Source organism: Rhinolophus hipposideros, assembly GCF_964194185.1.
Source record: "Rhinolophus hipposideros genome assembly, chromosome: 14".
Lineage (NCBI taxonomy): Eukaryota > Metazoa > Chordata > Mammalia > Chiroptera > Rhinolophidae > Rhinolophus > Rhinolophus hipposideros.
Genome location: NC_138060.1, coordinates 31,097,747 through 31,112,626, shown reverse-complemented (window position 1 = coordinate 31,112,626; position 14,880 = coordinate 31,097,747). Strand labels below are relative to the sequence as shown.

At 45.6% G+C, this 14,880-nt stretch overlaps 1 protein-coding gene across 2 annotated transcripts in view; it reads left to right on the top strand.

Moving 5' to 3' along the window:
* ARMC8 (armadillo repeat containing 8) overlaps window positions 1-13,695 on the top strand; it is an 89,970-nt gene extending 76,275 nt beyond the window's left edge. The window contains exons 19-22 of one of the 2 annotated variants that reach the window (XM_081073123.1): window positions 1,093-1,188; window positions 5,292-5,364; window positions 6,866-6,959; window positions 11,170-13,695. In XM_081073123.1, coding sequence (XP_080929249.1) covers window positions 1,093-1,188; window positions 5,292-5,364; window positions 6,866-6,959; window positions 11,170-11,203 — 297 coding nt within the window. In that variant the 3' untranslated portion in view covers window positions 11,204-13,695. The remainder of the gene's footprint in view (window positions 1-1,092; window positions 1,189-5,291; window positions 5,365-6,865; window positions 6,960-11,169) is intronic. The other variant, XM_081073124.1, reaches the window with a different exon arrangement.
* The last annotated feature ends 1,185 nt before the right edge of the window (window positions 13,696-14,880 follow it).

Here is a 14,880-nt window from a genome sequence, read left to right as displayed (position 1 = left end):
CAAAGAGAAAGATTAAAGTTGGAGAAAATTATTTGGATTTACACCCCTTCCCAACCTCTCGTCACTTTCTTTGAGTGATTTCTGACGGGCTGCTCCTGGACTCAGTGCCGTTCTCTCCAAGGAGCCCTCCCGCAGTATCAAGCAAGTGTGCTTACTTTGTGCTTTCTTGGATCTCTGTTTTTACCTCAGTCACACCGCAGTGAGATGTAATTGTGTGATGGCTTCAAAGTTAGGGCGTGTGTCTTATTCGTGCCTCATCCTAATGCCCCTGTGCAGTGCATGCACGTTATAGGTGCTCAGTGAAGTTTGTTGAATTGCTAAGGCTGGCACACTGGCTTGGTATCCCTACCCCAGTCCTTTCACCTTTACTTTAAGCCTTGCCTCCTGTTGGTCTGGCTGTGAGAACGCAGGAGCTGACAAGAACAGCCTCTTCCTCCGAGAGCTCCTTCCTCGAGTACCCATGTGGTGAAGTATGTCCTGCCTGCTGGCACGGGCTCCCTCCCGTCTCCACAGTAGGCCCACCTGGACTAAGCTTCTTCACACATTTTGCTTCCCTTTCTGGTCCTCTGCTAGGGTTCAGAAAGTCAAGCGGTCCTAACTGCACATGGCTAATGGACAGGGTTCAGGCCTTTACCCAGAAGGTCATGCGCTTCGGCACAAGTAGCATTTGGAGGGAGAGGGAGACGGAGAGGGAGCGTGAGTAGGCGGGGAGCTGCAACACCTATGAAGCTTCCACCAAAGAGACTACCTCTCTGAAGAAACCTTGTGGGTTAGGAACAGAAGCTTCTCTTAGAAATGAGTTTTAGAGAAAATAGTAACAAATTATGTTTTCCCTTTGATTTATGTGATAGCATGAACTACGACATGCCTGCCTTTGCCCAGAAAGAAACCCCTGAAATGTTTGGGTTCTTTTGGGTAGTCTTTCCTAGGTATGGTTATGCGTTTTGGCAGTGAGGCCAAAAATCAAGGCATTCAGAGTGGAACCTGTGAGAATCCACATACTTGAGGGGGGAAATTGCTCAAGTTCTTGAGAGACCTTGAGTCTGGAGACTTAAGAGCTTTCTTGATTGCTGGCCCTTTGTTCTTTTCCAGACACTGTGCATCCTAGCCAACATAGCAGATGGGACAACGGCAAAAGAACTCATTATGACTAATGATGACATCCTGCAGAAAATCAAGTATTACATGGTAGGCCTTTGTCCCCTTTCACTGTTCTTCACTAGCTGCACAGTAGAAGGCAGTGACTTCTAAAGGCGCAAAACAAATCATGTAGAGATTATCAAAAGAAGACTGGACTACTCTGAAATAGATTCAAGGAACTCTCTTCCATCCTGAACAAAAAGAAACAATAGCAAGTCCTTGCAGCTTGTGCCACTGGCAGTATCACCGCTGCCACCATATTCCCCACCCGTGTCACTTGGTTGCGTGTTATTCTGCGAAGACTTGAGCGTTCGGCTTTCTCTCAGCCTCTGCAATCCCTGTCTTCCCTCTCAAGGCTTCAGTCCTATGCAGATGACCCTCTAGCCTCTGGCACCTGTTCTTTGACCTGTTTGCTTTCAAACAATCTGTCACCTACTTCCGAACATCTCAGCCACCTACTGTCATGGGAGTACCCTTGATCTTAGCCCCAGAAACTGCCTATTGCCAAAATCTGGATATCAAACATCCCTCCCCTTTTTACTCTGCTGACGTCTTCTGGCAAAACCCTAACCAGGGGTGAACCTGTCTTTTTTTGCCTGCCATGGCCGAGCTAACAGCTTAGAGAATGGCCCACAATCAGGCTGCCTGGTTTCATGTTAAACTCACATTCACATAACCCAGATAGGCACTCATCACGGACTAGTTCCCTCCTGTGGTTCTCCAGCAAGCGAGCGCCTCCATTCTCTACAAGAATAGGTTCTTACCTGCTCCTCATTATTTAAACCTTACTTCTTCTCCCCCTCATCACTCTTAGTGGTGGCCTCACTTTTTGTTTTCCTAAGAGAATAGAAGCCAGAATCATGCAGCAGCTCCCTGTTGCACCGTGAATAAAATCCATAACCCCCTTATGATGGCCTGTGAAGTCCTGCATGACCTGATTCATCTCTTTCCCCAACTACTGACCTCTTTCAGATCCTCCAAAAGCTCATGTGCTTTCCCTCCTCAGGACCCTCACACATGCTGGCTGCTCTGCCCAGAACACTTTTCTCCCCACTCCTTCCTGGCATGCCGTCTCACCACTTAGCCCTCCGCTCACCTGACTCTGCCTCCTGGGCTCTTGTCTGTGTGGGTTATTTCTGTTCCCTTCAGTGCACTTGGCTCAATTATAGTAATACATACTGGTTTATTTGTGTGCCTACTGAGTGGCAGCTCCATGAGGGCAAGGACTGTATCAGTGTTGAGCACAATTGTATATCCATCGCCTTGTGTAGTCCCTGGCCCTTACTGTATGCTTAGTAAATATTTGCCGAATGAGAACCTTACTGCTTCAACTTGGAACCCCCTAATCTTTCCAATACCAGGTCCACATAGTGTCTCTGTTTTTTAAAAGTTTCCGTTGATTTCCCATACCCATCGAGGTATGCTGTTTCTCTGCTGATACTCAAAGCCAGACTTCTTAAAAGCCTCTCCTGCGCATGCTATCTTCTTCCTCACCTCTAAATCCACACTTTAACCCACCTCATCTGGCCTCCATTCCCAGTGCTCTACTGAAACAGTTCTGGGTAAGGTCACCAATGACCTCCATGATGCCAGATTCAAAGGAGCATTTTCTCTCCTCATCTTACCTCAGTTATAGCAAACTTCAACACAGCTGAGTGTTTCCTCCTCCTGGAAACATCCCTTTCTCTTGGCTTCCATGATACTATACTTCCCTGCTTAGCCCTGGACCTCCTACTGTTCTCACCTACATGCTCCTTTTGAGATTAGTGTCACTGCACCATGGAACCTCCTAGGGAGCTTTCCAAGTCTGTTGCCTTGTCCCCCTCCTCCTGAGATTCTGATTTACTAGATCTGGTGAGTAGCCGAGGCCTCAGGGTTTTTAAAAGTTCCTCAGGTGGTTCTTATGTACAGCTGTAGTTGAGAACCACTGGTTTAGGGGAATTTCATATACTCCCATGGCTTTTGCTATCATCTCTATGCTGATGACTTCGAAATGTATACCTCCAGCCTAGACCTCTCTTCTGACCTCCAGACTTGTGTATCCTCCTACCTACTCAGCATCTCCATCTAACTGTCTGAAGCCTGTTAATGTTGATGCTTAAAAATGAATTCTAAATCTCAAATTTTTCCTCTCTTGGACTTTCTGTGTCAGTGTAGTGCCTCTGCCATCTACACCGTTGCTCAAACCTGTGAGTCAATCTTGATTTCTCCAGCTCTTTCACCTTAATCCAATTGCACAGTAGGTCCTGTCAGCCCTTCCTTCAAATCTGACCTGGAATCTGTCTTTATATGACCACTGCCCATACCTAGTCAAAGCCACAGCATCGAATGCCTGATTGGCTGTAATAGCCTTCTGCACACGCCTGCACTGTCGCTCCAACCCCTGCAGCCCAAGTCATCTTCCAAAAATGTAAATCAGATCTTGTCCCTTCACTGCTTAAATCCTTAAGGGGCTTCCTGTCAACTCAGAATGAAACCCAGAATCCTTGCTGTGGCCTCTAAGGGCCCCCAATTTAGCCATGCCTACTTCTCTGAACCAGTGTTGCTCCACTTTCTCAGTGTGCCCAAGCCATACAGCTCCTTGTTACCTCAGACCTTATCAGGAACTTCTCCTTCTCCGAATCCCTAGCCCCTACCTCTTTGCCCAGCTGGCACCTTCCTATTTAAGTCTGTGCTTAAATGTTGCCTCCTTCAAAGAGATCTTTTCTGTATATTCCACCTAAATTATGTTCCCACCCCTCCACCTTCCAGTTTTCTCAATCACAGCAATTTGTTTCCCTAAAAAATATTCATTGAATTAAGAAGTACAAATTGACAGTAATTAAATAGTCACAGGGATGTAAAGTATAGCATGGGGAATATAGTCAGTAATCTTGTAATAACTGTGGGTACTAGACTTATCAAGGAGGTCATTTCATAAGTTATCCAAATGCCCACTATGCTGTCCACCTGAAACTAATATGATATGGAATGTCAACTGTAACTGAAAAAATATAATTAAAAAATACTCATTCATCATTCAATGAATGATGAATGAACTTATGCATAGTAAATGATTATTGTTGTACTGTATACAAGATCATTTATTCAACAAGTATTTACTGATGGCCTGAGACTAGGAACAGATGATAAGTTTTGTTTTTGGTTTTTGTTTCTTTTTGTTTTGTTTTAATGGAGCCCAAACTGGACATCTCTTAAAAAGTCTTGGCAGGTAAAAGGAAAAATGAATCGCCAACATAGAATTCTAGTGGAGGAAGCCAAATCCATTTCTTTGTCTCTGCTTAGCGGACATATAGATAGTCCTACATGGCAAAATAAGTCTGTCCTAGCCTTTAAGAAACCACTCAGCATATACCGGTTTTTCCATATACTGGAAAAACCATGTACTGGTTTTTCCTCAGATATGCATAATTATTTAAACGTACAGGGGACTTTTTTTTTTAACTACTAGGAAAACCATCCGTAAAGACTGTTTTACCACTGGGTCCTCTGTCATCTGGGAGAAAGCACTCTATATGGATAAATGATCCAACTTCAACAAAAATGGTTGGACTTTCAGTACATGAAGAAAAATGGGTAGAATTAGGTTTCAGATGAATAGGAGTCTCCTTAACCACAGTAGAGATTAACCAGCTAGAGATTCAGTCAGTTTTTGGAGATGTTCCTGTAAAAAGAAGAGTGATTTGCATCAGACAGTCAGTCGCTGAAGAGATAAATACCGAATGCACAGCCACCCAGTGTGTTGGCCCCTGGTGACCTGAGTGTCCCGGTACAGCTGAAGCACAGCTTAAGTCAAAAGCATGGAATTCTCCTATGCCAGTGTTCCTGTGTGCATGGATTGAACGATAATCACAGACTGCACCTATGGCCCTAGAGGTGTTTTGTGTGGCCAGAGGGGGTCTAAACTTTACATATGAATGTCTTGGCAAGGCTTCACTCCCCAGTTTACCACATTCTCCCCCATTCCGTGTTTTCTTTAGTCCAACCCACTCCCTTATTAGTGCTAACTTTGTGGCCCCTCAAGGCATTTGATTTTGAAACCCCTGCTCCAAACTCCTAGGCTGTTGGGATTGCCTGTAATATGTCACACAAAACAAATGATCTAAAATGAGATTACCACCATTTCTATTTTCCTTTTCTGCATCAAATAGGGTCATTCACATATCAAGCTGCAGCTTGCCGCTATGTTTTGTATTTCAAACCTCATATGGAATGAAGAGGAAGGTAAGAGATGGTGAGATTTGTTCTGAAGAAAATTCTGGAAAGGAAGTCTCTGCCAGGGAAGGCAGCAGGGGCCCTGAGACCTTGGGCGGAGGCACCACTCACTGGGCCCCAAGCAGCCAACAGAGTTGCCTTGGGAACCATGGGACCAGCTGAGTCAGCTGGACACGTAACACTGAGCTCCCAACTTGGATTCAACAATGTACTGTGTTTCCCCGAAAATAAGACCGGGTTTTCTATTAATTTTTGCTCCAAAAGATGCATTAGGGCTTATGTTCAGGGTATGTCATCCTGAAAAATCATGCTAGGGCTTATTTTCCTGTTAGGTCTTATTTTTGGGGAAACACGGTAGAACTGGCAGCCCCTGCCATTGAGAGAGCTGAGAAGGATTGTGAGATGTACTTGGAGAAGATGAGAGATGAGAGTGGGTGGGAGGGTAGGCCTTTCATTGTGTGCAGAGAAAGCACATATAAGGACTACAGGCAAGTAAGCTTATTGGAGCAGAGGGTGCATTGGTGAGAAATGAGCAATGCAGTGCGATGGGTGAAGCTGTCAGGCAGCCTCTGTGGATCAGAGGTTCTCCACCTTGGCTGTGTGTGAGGCTCCCCTGGGGATATTCACACCAGGCCAATTACTTACAAATCAGAATCTGTAGGGGTGGGCTCAGGTATGTGTGAAGCCATAGGTGTTTTTCAAAACTCCCCAGATGATTCCACTGTGCAACTAAGGTAGCAAACCGATGCAGGAGTGCAGTGGGCCTTGGTGCTGGGTTGGCTGCGTGAAAATCACTTGGGCAACTTGTTAAAATGTAGATTTCTGGGCTCCACTCCTAGAGGTTCTGGTTCATTGGGCTCAGATGAGGTCAGTGTATGAGTGAGTCACTGGCTCTTCAGGCGGGAGGAAGGACTCCAGGAGAATCACTCTGCTCAGCAACTCTGTCCAGAACAAGTACAAGAAGGAGAAACTGGATTCAGCATACAGGCCCTGGAGTCCACAGACTGTCCGGGTGCCAGGGAAACAAGGCCGCCCCTCAAGGAGGTTCTTGTTGGAGGAAAGACCAGAGCGGTATGAAGTTGGAACCTGCCGCATGCTAACGAGGGGCAGCAGGCAGTGCTGGGTGGTCAGTGGAAGGTGGAAGAGGACAGAAGGAGGGAAACAAAACCTGCTGGACCAGAAAGAAGTGACGAAGCTGGGGCCCGATGGCAGAGGACCTTGTGCCAGGCTGAAGAATCTGACCTGGATCCTGTGGTCCCTGGAGAAATGAATTCAGGAGCAGAACCCGGATAGACAGCAGCAAGGAGGGCCAGGAAGCAGAGAAACCAGTTAGAATGCTATTGGAGAATCCAAGCATGAGGGACGCCACTACATTGGGGAGAGTGGGGGACAGGAATAGAAAGGGCGGAGAGTGGAGGACACTGGTCAGGCGCTAGGTCCTTGATGGTGTACCAAGGAGAGTGACAGCCCAGGACATGTGCCCAATAACCTGTTGGCTTTCATCTCTTAGGTTCACAAGAACGCCAGGATAAATTACGAGAGATGGGCATCGTAGATATTCTACACAAACTGAGTCAGTCACCAGATTCAAACCTTTGTGACAAGTGAGTATCAAAATAAAAGGGCCTTGCTTTGGGGTACATTGGATTCTTTTACAAAAGAGTTTGAATTGCCTAGTAATTCACATGACCAAACAAAATCTTTTAGATTCTTGGATTCCCTTTCTAATTTTCTGTGAGCCAACTGTGTGACATTTGAGTAAGAGACAAACTACTTATTACTTATAACAATGATATATAATTATTAATTATTGCTAATAATAGCAAATTAATAAAAGCTCTCATCTTACTCGGAATCAACATGAGCCTGGGTCATCTTAGGGGGTAACTGGAGAGGATCCAGAGGCTACTCCTTTACATTCCCTTAATCATCAGAATAGAAATGCATGTGGTCTTTTGGAAAGCGGCAAGGCAGGCCAATGATAAAAACATTCATAGCTCAAAACTTCACTGCGCATCTTCCTTACGCCATCGTGGCCTGGCCACTGGGGATACAGCAGTGACCACAACGGAGTCCTGGTCCTCAAAATGCTCATCATTCACTGGAAGAGGCAAGAGCCATAATCAGAGACCCCCTCTACCCTCACAACAGCCAATTTTAGTATATGCTGCCGAAGCGAGCACACAACAGCCAAAAGTGTTCTTCCTAGCTGTGTACACTGCCTTCTAACACAGCTTTCACTTTCCAGCTCACTGCTGTACACTGCAACAGCAAGGAACCTTAACTCTTTCATTCTCCAGACTCTTAAGCATAGCTCAGAAGCCTTTCATGATTTGGCCCTGCCTTACTCATCCCCTGTGTTCTCCCTCAACCCTGTACCCACTTATACCTGCCCCTCTAGGATCACAGCCTCATGCATTTACGCGTTCTGTTCCATCTGATTTGCCGTCCCAGTCCCCTCTCCTCTGAATCCTCATTCAACAGATGTTGGTTTGTTTTTTAATACTAACCTCTACTGGATGCTGTTTTAGGCATTGGCGATATAATTGTGAATAACATTGATAACGTTTCTACCCTCATGGAACTTACATTCTAGTACAGAAGACAGGCAATAAGCAAATGAATCTGTAATATGATAGCAGGTAACGAGAAGTACTATGAAGGAAAATAGAACAAGGTAAGGGGATGGAGAGTAAGAAAGTTTCTTTTCACATGGATTAGTTAGTAAAGGCCTTTCTGAGGATGTGACATTTTATCAAAGACCTGGATGAAATCAGAATGTCTGCCAGGCAAATGTTTAGAGGAGGAATATTCCAGGCAGAGGAAATAGTGAGTTCAAGGACCTGAGGCAGTAATGAACTTGGCATGCATGTTCAAGGAACAGCAGGAATACCGGTGAGGCTGGAAAAAAACAAACGGGAGAGTGATGGAACTGGGAGGTGAGGGGTGGCAAATGAAGAAAAGAGCCTCGTAGGCCATAGTAAAGACTTTGGATTTGATTTAGAGTTTAGTAGGGAGTCATGGAGAGTTTTTAGCAAAAGAGATATTATCTGATCTGAATTTTTCGAAGATCACTCTGGCTGTGTACAGAATCATCTAGTAGGGCAAGAATGGAAATGGGGAGACCCGTTAAAGGCTGTTGTCATGTAGGTAAGAGGTAAGAGTAGTAATGGTGGAACTATTGAGAAGTGGTCAGATTCTGGATTTAATCTAAAGGTAGAGCCAACAGGATTTGCTCAGGGATTCAGTGTAGGATGTTAAAGAAAGAGGAAAGGAAAATGCCTGGAGTTTTAGCCTGAGCAACTGGATAGGGGTTGACATTTACCCAGACAGTGAAGAACACAAGAGAAGTGGGTAGGGATAGGGAGAATTAAGAGATCTTATTTGGTCGTGCCAACTTTGGAATGCCCATTAGATACCCAGCTTGGGACTTGGGAGAATGGGGCTGAACATATAAATTTGGATGGTGTATAAAGTCATGGAATCAGCTAGGGAGAATCAGAGAAAGGAGAGAAAAGAGGAGGGCTAAGGACCACACTCTAGGGCCCTCCAACACTTAGGGGAAGATGAGAAAGACCCAGCAAAGAAGCAGAAGGAACAACCAATGAGGCAGGCAGAGAGCCAGGCGCATAGGTGTCCTGAGAGCAAGGGAAGACAATGCCTGGACAGTGGCCCTTTGTCCTCCAGAACTCCGCAAAGTTTTGCCTGATGACATTCTCCACCCTACCCCCCCCCCCCCCCCGCTATGCCACGGACCCCTTCTGTGCTTCCGCAGCACCCACAGAACATACCACACTATGTCATGGCTGTCAGCTTGCCTGTCTGCCCCCACTGAGAGGAAGAGGCACTTGGTTACTGCTCCTTGAGTGAATGTCTGTGCCAGACTCTGGAGCACGGAGAACTGGCTCATAACTTCCTGAAGCTTGCCATCCACTTAACGAAGACAAATCTCTGAATAACTGCAGCCCAAGGCTGCTGCTCAGATGTCTGTCACTTCAAAGGCAAGTCAAAGCCAGCCATGTGCTGAAGGCTGGATTTGAGCTGCACCTTGAGAACTGGAACCTGCACCTCCACAGTAGTAGTAACAGCTGCTGACTCAAATGGTGGGTGGGTTCTGTCACCCTGTCGCTTCTGGCTGAGAGCTGGTTGTTCCCATGTTTGTTCAGAAATGAAAGTAGTTCTGCTGCGTGTTATCTCTGAGATGACCGGGAACACCACAGGAGGCCTCACCAGCTTGAAATGGAGCAGGTTTGAGCCCTGGCCTACATTGCTTAGACCAGTCTGGTGCTATTTTGCCAAATTTGTGTGGCACACAAGTTTTCAATATTCTTGAGCACCCTTAAAAGAATCAAGGTCTGAGCTACCCCAAGTTCTCTAAGGAAAGATGATCTTGCCTCCAAAATCATCTATCCGAAAGACTCCTTAGAGAATAATAAGTAGCAGAAGGAATAAGGTTATGATCTTGGAGGTATAATATAATCAAACATAGCCAACCCCTGAGAAAGACCCAGAAGGAGTCTGAATTGGCGGTTTTAAAGAGTAATACAGAAGTTCAGTCACGACCCTCTAGTGGACATTCCTACCATGGCACAGCAAAGTCTGGGATCCGAAGAAAACATCTCTCAGGTTCCTCTGTCTCTAAGGCTTTGTGAGTCTTTGACTTTCACGTGAGGAGCTATTGCTAACTAGCCGTCTCCACCCCAGGTTCAGGCGGCCTCAGATGAGGTGGATGGTCATTAAGGGGTAGCATGTAGCATCATTAATAACCTTGTTTCTGTAGGAAAATGACCTTTAGAATCCAACTCCCTCATAACTTGGAGATAGTCTGTATAGAGCTTTCTGTTCTGATGAATTGGACTGTTTGCAGCTATCATCTTTCTAAGAGTCTTGGATAATTGCAAGAACACCCCTTAGTATACCACTTTTAAAAGTGTAGGTTATGTCTGTTACTTTGCTATATAGAAACTGCACTTGAGTCCAGTTGTCACATGCCCAATGCACTCATACTAACTGAAAATTTTAGCCTTTTCTTCCATAATGTAGAAGGGACTTCCTGATTCCCACAATTGCAGCATCTTTAGAAACTTGCAGCTTATAACAAAAGTAGTAAAGGAGACCTCCTCAGTCCCAGCTCAAAGGAAGACATTTTTACAAGGATCGGGATAGGTCAAGTCACTGCCCGTGTGACATCTTTTCTTCTCCAACTAGCCACCTTCTTTCCCAGTCACCCTAACTAACCCACCTCTCACATTGATCAGTGTCATCAGGCATGATGAGAAGAACGAGATGCGATTATATAACTTTTCTTCCTCAGTTTTGAGACATTGGAACCAGGAGAGCCTCATCCCTTGAGCTCTTTGCCCCTTCCATGGATCTTCTCATCACCTAACCATCTTCTTCCTTGGTCATCTTTCCTCCTATTTTCCCAGAACTTTAAGTGTCCTCCCCAGTGTCCTGCAGCTCTGGATAAAACCCGCATGGCAATAGGCTAAGGTAAAGAATTCCAAATCCATGACAACTATATGCCAGTGACAGAGGAAAACTATAGAATATCACTGGGCTGCAGCAGCTGTAAGAGCAAGGACAGTCCTTGCTAAGAGGACCACAGGAAGGGGAGAGCAGCCAGCATGTGCTGGAAGGAAGTGCCCACTGCGGATCTCTGCCCCTTAGGGTAGGTGCCCAGCGGGGCTCACCTCACTTCCTTTTGGGGACCTAACTTTTTAGACTAACCCTACTACCATCTCTGAGCCACAGGCTTTTTTTCCCTTAATTACACTTCTGAGGTGATGGCTCACAGGAACTTTGTGATTTCAGGGCCAAGACGGCACTGCAGCAGTACCTGGCGTGATGGGAGCACCCTGGGAACCTGCGAGCATCCCATATCCTTGTTAAAGGAAGTACAGGAACTAGCCTCATTTGATTCCTTCTATTTGCACAAGTCACCTTGGACTGCAGGGAGCTGTTTTGCAAAAGCAATTTGGTAGGCTTAGATCTCAAATTCATCTTGAGAACATATTTTTGAGGTAGTAATTTCCTCAGAGGACTATTGTGTTTTGTTTTTTGTTTGTTTGTTTTTTGTTTTTTTTTCTGAGCTACCTGGACTCTTTATTAGAACAATCAATCATTTTCCTTTGGACCTACAATTTTTTGCCTATGCTGCAGCCACTTTGTGAGTGAGAATGAATGTGTCTGCACACACAGGTGTGTGTGCACGTGTGAAAGTGTGCACGTGGGTCAGGATGAATGGACGTGTGTGGGGGGATACCTCAAATTTTCTTTTCTTATTTTGTGTGAAAATCTCTTTTCTACAGATTTTCCAGGGTTTAAGCATTGCTTGCTGTATAAAAAAAACTTTACTGAATTATATACAGTTTGAATGAAATGTTATTTTAAAAACAAAACAATTGTTAAGTGTTCCATAAAGGTTATGTTGAATTTTGGTCAGATGAATATTTGTAAGTAAAAATATATGCATTTCTGAACCTCAACTTACATAGATTTTCTTTATATAAAAAAAAAAAAAAAAAAGAAAAAGAAAAGGTTGGCTATAGTTGGCCTGAATAACAGGCACGATATATGGTGCTGTGCAAAATAGTAAGCTAGCATCTTACTGCCGTCAATATCAGCCTAATTCAATAAGCTCTCAGGCTTCCAAGGCAGATGGAAAGGGTGGAGTAGAGTGAGGGGACAAATTCATCATAGGCGTTTTGAGACATCAAAGGGAAATGTAACTACTGATAGTGAAAGCCCCGCCATGACTCTGGCAGGCTTCCCTTGGCAGGAACTGGGCACCAAGAGCCTCCCAACTGCCCTAAATCCTGTCGTTGGTGTTGCAGTATCTGCCAGGAGTTAGTACCGGTCATGGAACCTTCTGCTCAAACTAAAGTAGGTCATCACTTTCTGGAAACAAAATCCAATCTCCTAGTGCTTCCGGAAACAGCGTCTATCACTGTGAAACTAAAGAACGTTCTACAGATCCATCTGTGGAAAGAAGCAAAGAACAGGATAGTTTTAAAAGCTGTTTTTCTCTTAGCTAACTCAGCAATTCCATAGTAGTCACTCAGGACTGCTAGTTAGTGTCCTTTGTAAAATGAAATTTTAGTAAGAGATGCGGCTAAGATCTTTTCCTGCGTGAAACCCAAAGCCCTGAAGTTTGAGAGAAGGAAAGGGACTCTTCCCCAGGAGAACCGAAGATGACTTCTTCTCACAGCGAGTACTGCTTAGCCCTTCGGCAGCCCTTGGCTTGGCACCTGCTCCAACTTCTGGGTCAGCTTCAAAGTGAACTCAACGGAGGTTGCTCTTGACTGTTTGAAGGTACAACAGCCTTCCTTTTCCCGTTGTAAAAGGTCAAAGGCACTGTGGCAGGAAGCGAGGTCTGCAGCCCAGAAGCTTGCCATGAGTTGTGCCACTGACAGGCCCAAGCACACCAGCCACCCCTGGTGAGGATACTCGCGCTGCAGCCGCCCCACCACCGCCCTGTACCTTCCTTGGGAGATTCACATATGTTTGATTGCAAATGAATGTTTTTAAATGTATTTAATGGAATTTTTCCTGTTCTCAACACGACCACCCAAGATTCAAACACAGAGATTTCCAAGTTGTTATTTTTTCAGCACTTCACCGATTTAAAAAACTGTCACCACAGGGATTTGGGTTTTGTGCAGCTATCAGTGTGCTAACGTGAGAAAGCCAGTTTAAAGAAAATCTAGTTTATTGGGGATAAAGCCTTATTTAGGCCCACTCCATTGACTTTTGTAGTCCTGAGAAAATATCCTTGGTTGGCATATGTAACACAAAACACTATAGAGTCAGTATTTCAAAGTACCAGGTAAATATGAAGAAACCAATCATGAATTGCTGAGACAATCTTGAGCCCAGATAGCATTAGAAAGCTGAAGGCCAATGAAATAACACTGTCACACGTAAACTCTGTGGATAAATCTTGCCTGTGGCTTTAAACAGATGATCAAAGAAAAAGTGCTTTAATTAACTTTTCTGATTTGAATGAAGGAAAATGTATTTATTAAAACAAAGCTGTTTGCTGCTTTACACAGGTGCAGTGTTCAGTTCGTAAGGAGGTGGGAGGAATGGGACGTGATCTTGTGTCTCCAGCCACGTTCTTAACTAAGCTTCTCGCTCTCTAATACTGCATTCTGTTTCTCCTTTTGTGCCCTGATTGTAACCCAAAACTTATGAACTAGAAAAGAATGTCCAATTTAATAAGTTGCATTTTTTTTCTTAAGCACTTTATGCAGAACAATACATGTTCTTCTGGTAGTGTTTGGATAATATGATTTTAATACATGCTAATAAAAGCCAAGAAAGATCATGGCAACTTCTATAAAGGAGTCTGTTTTCCAAATGTCTAGAACATTAGGAAACATTAGAAAATAATGTGTACTGGCTTCTGCAACCTGTGATTCTTGGTGAATGAGAAACTGGGACGTGACTTTGCATTTCAGAGGGGGTGGCCCGTACCCTAGGGTCACTACAGCTACCAGGGCATCTGCAGCAGTCTGGGGACCCCTCTCTTGGCCTCCTGAAGGCTAGCAGACCCTTTCCGGATGGCCTCTCCCAGCCACCAGCATCCCCCCAATGTTTCCACCCCTTCCGTCCCCCTCTTCCCCTTATGTATGCACACCTCCGCTGCCACCAGCCCCTGGATTCAGGCCCAAAGTGTGGCAGATGCCCAGCTGCTCTGCACAAGCAGCTGCTGTCCCTCTGCAAGGATTCACAGGCGCTCTTCACTCACTGTGCTGCATCCTTTTCCCCGTCTCTAAAATGTAGAGAAGCACCTCCTATTTCTTGGTCTCACTAAATACAGAGAGAAAGCCAAGGACACCTGCCCCAGAACCTGGGGGGAGGATGGTGAGGTGGTTGGCAGGGGAGGGAATTCCCCTGCCACAGAGGACACTTGGTAGTGAGGCCTGAGAAAGGAGAAGAGGAAACGGAGACTGACTCCAGATCCTGATGGAGAGCCGACAGAGAGCTCCCAACACCTTGCCAGCTGGGATATGGCTGCTGCTGCCCCAGTCCTGCCCCTTTATACTGACTTTTTCTGATTGCTGGGCAAAGAGGCACAGGTCAATTCCCAGTATAAGGGAAATTTGGTCCATGACCTGGCTTCAGAGAAAGCTGAGGGAACCTCCACCCCCAAGGGCCACAACATGGCCTGCCTGAGCCGCCTGCCTCTCCTCCCTCTACCTCTGCACCCCCTGGCTCCTGGCCTTGTCCACCAGGCAGTCAGCCCTCTCGCTGAGGGAGGGCCAGAGCCAGTCCTTAAGAAGCCACCCTTCTGGACTTCATGCATCTAGGCCTGCCCTCCATTCTGTCAGGCACACACACCCAGGGGCTAAGAGGCCTAAGGCCCCAAACTGGCCATCTGCAGCCCCTGGTTTTCTTCTGTTGGAGGAAGCCAGGCCAGGGTCTCTGCCAAGGAGTTCCGTCCTCAGAGACTGGGCTGACATTGTAGCCACTCTCAGGAGCCTTCTCTCTCCCTCATCCCTTATCCTCCCCATTCTTTCT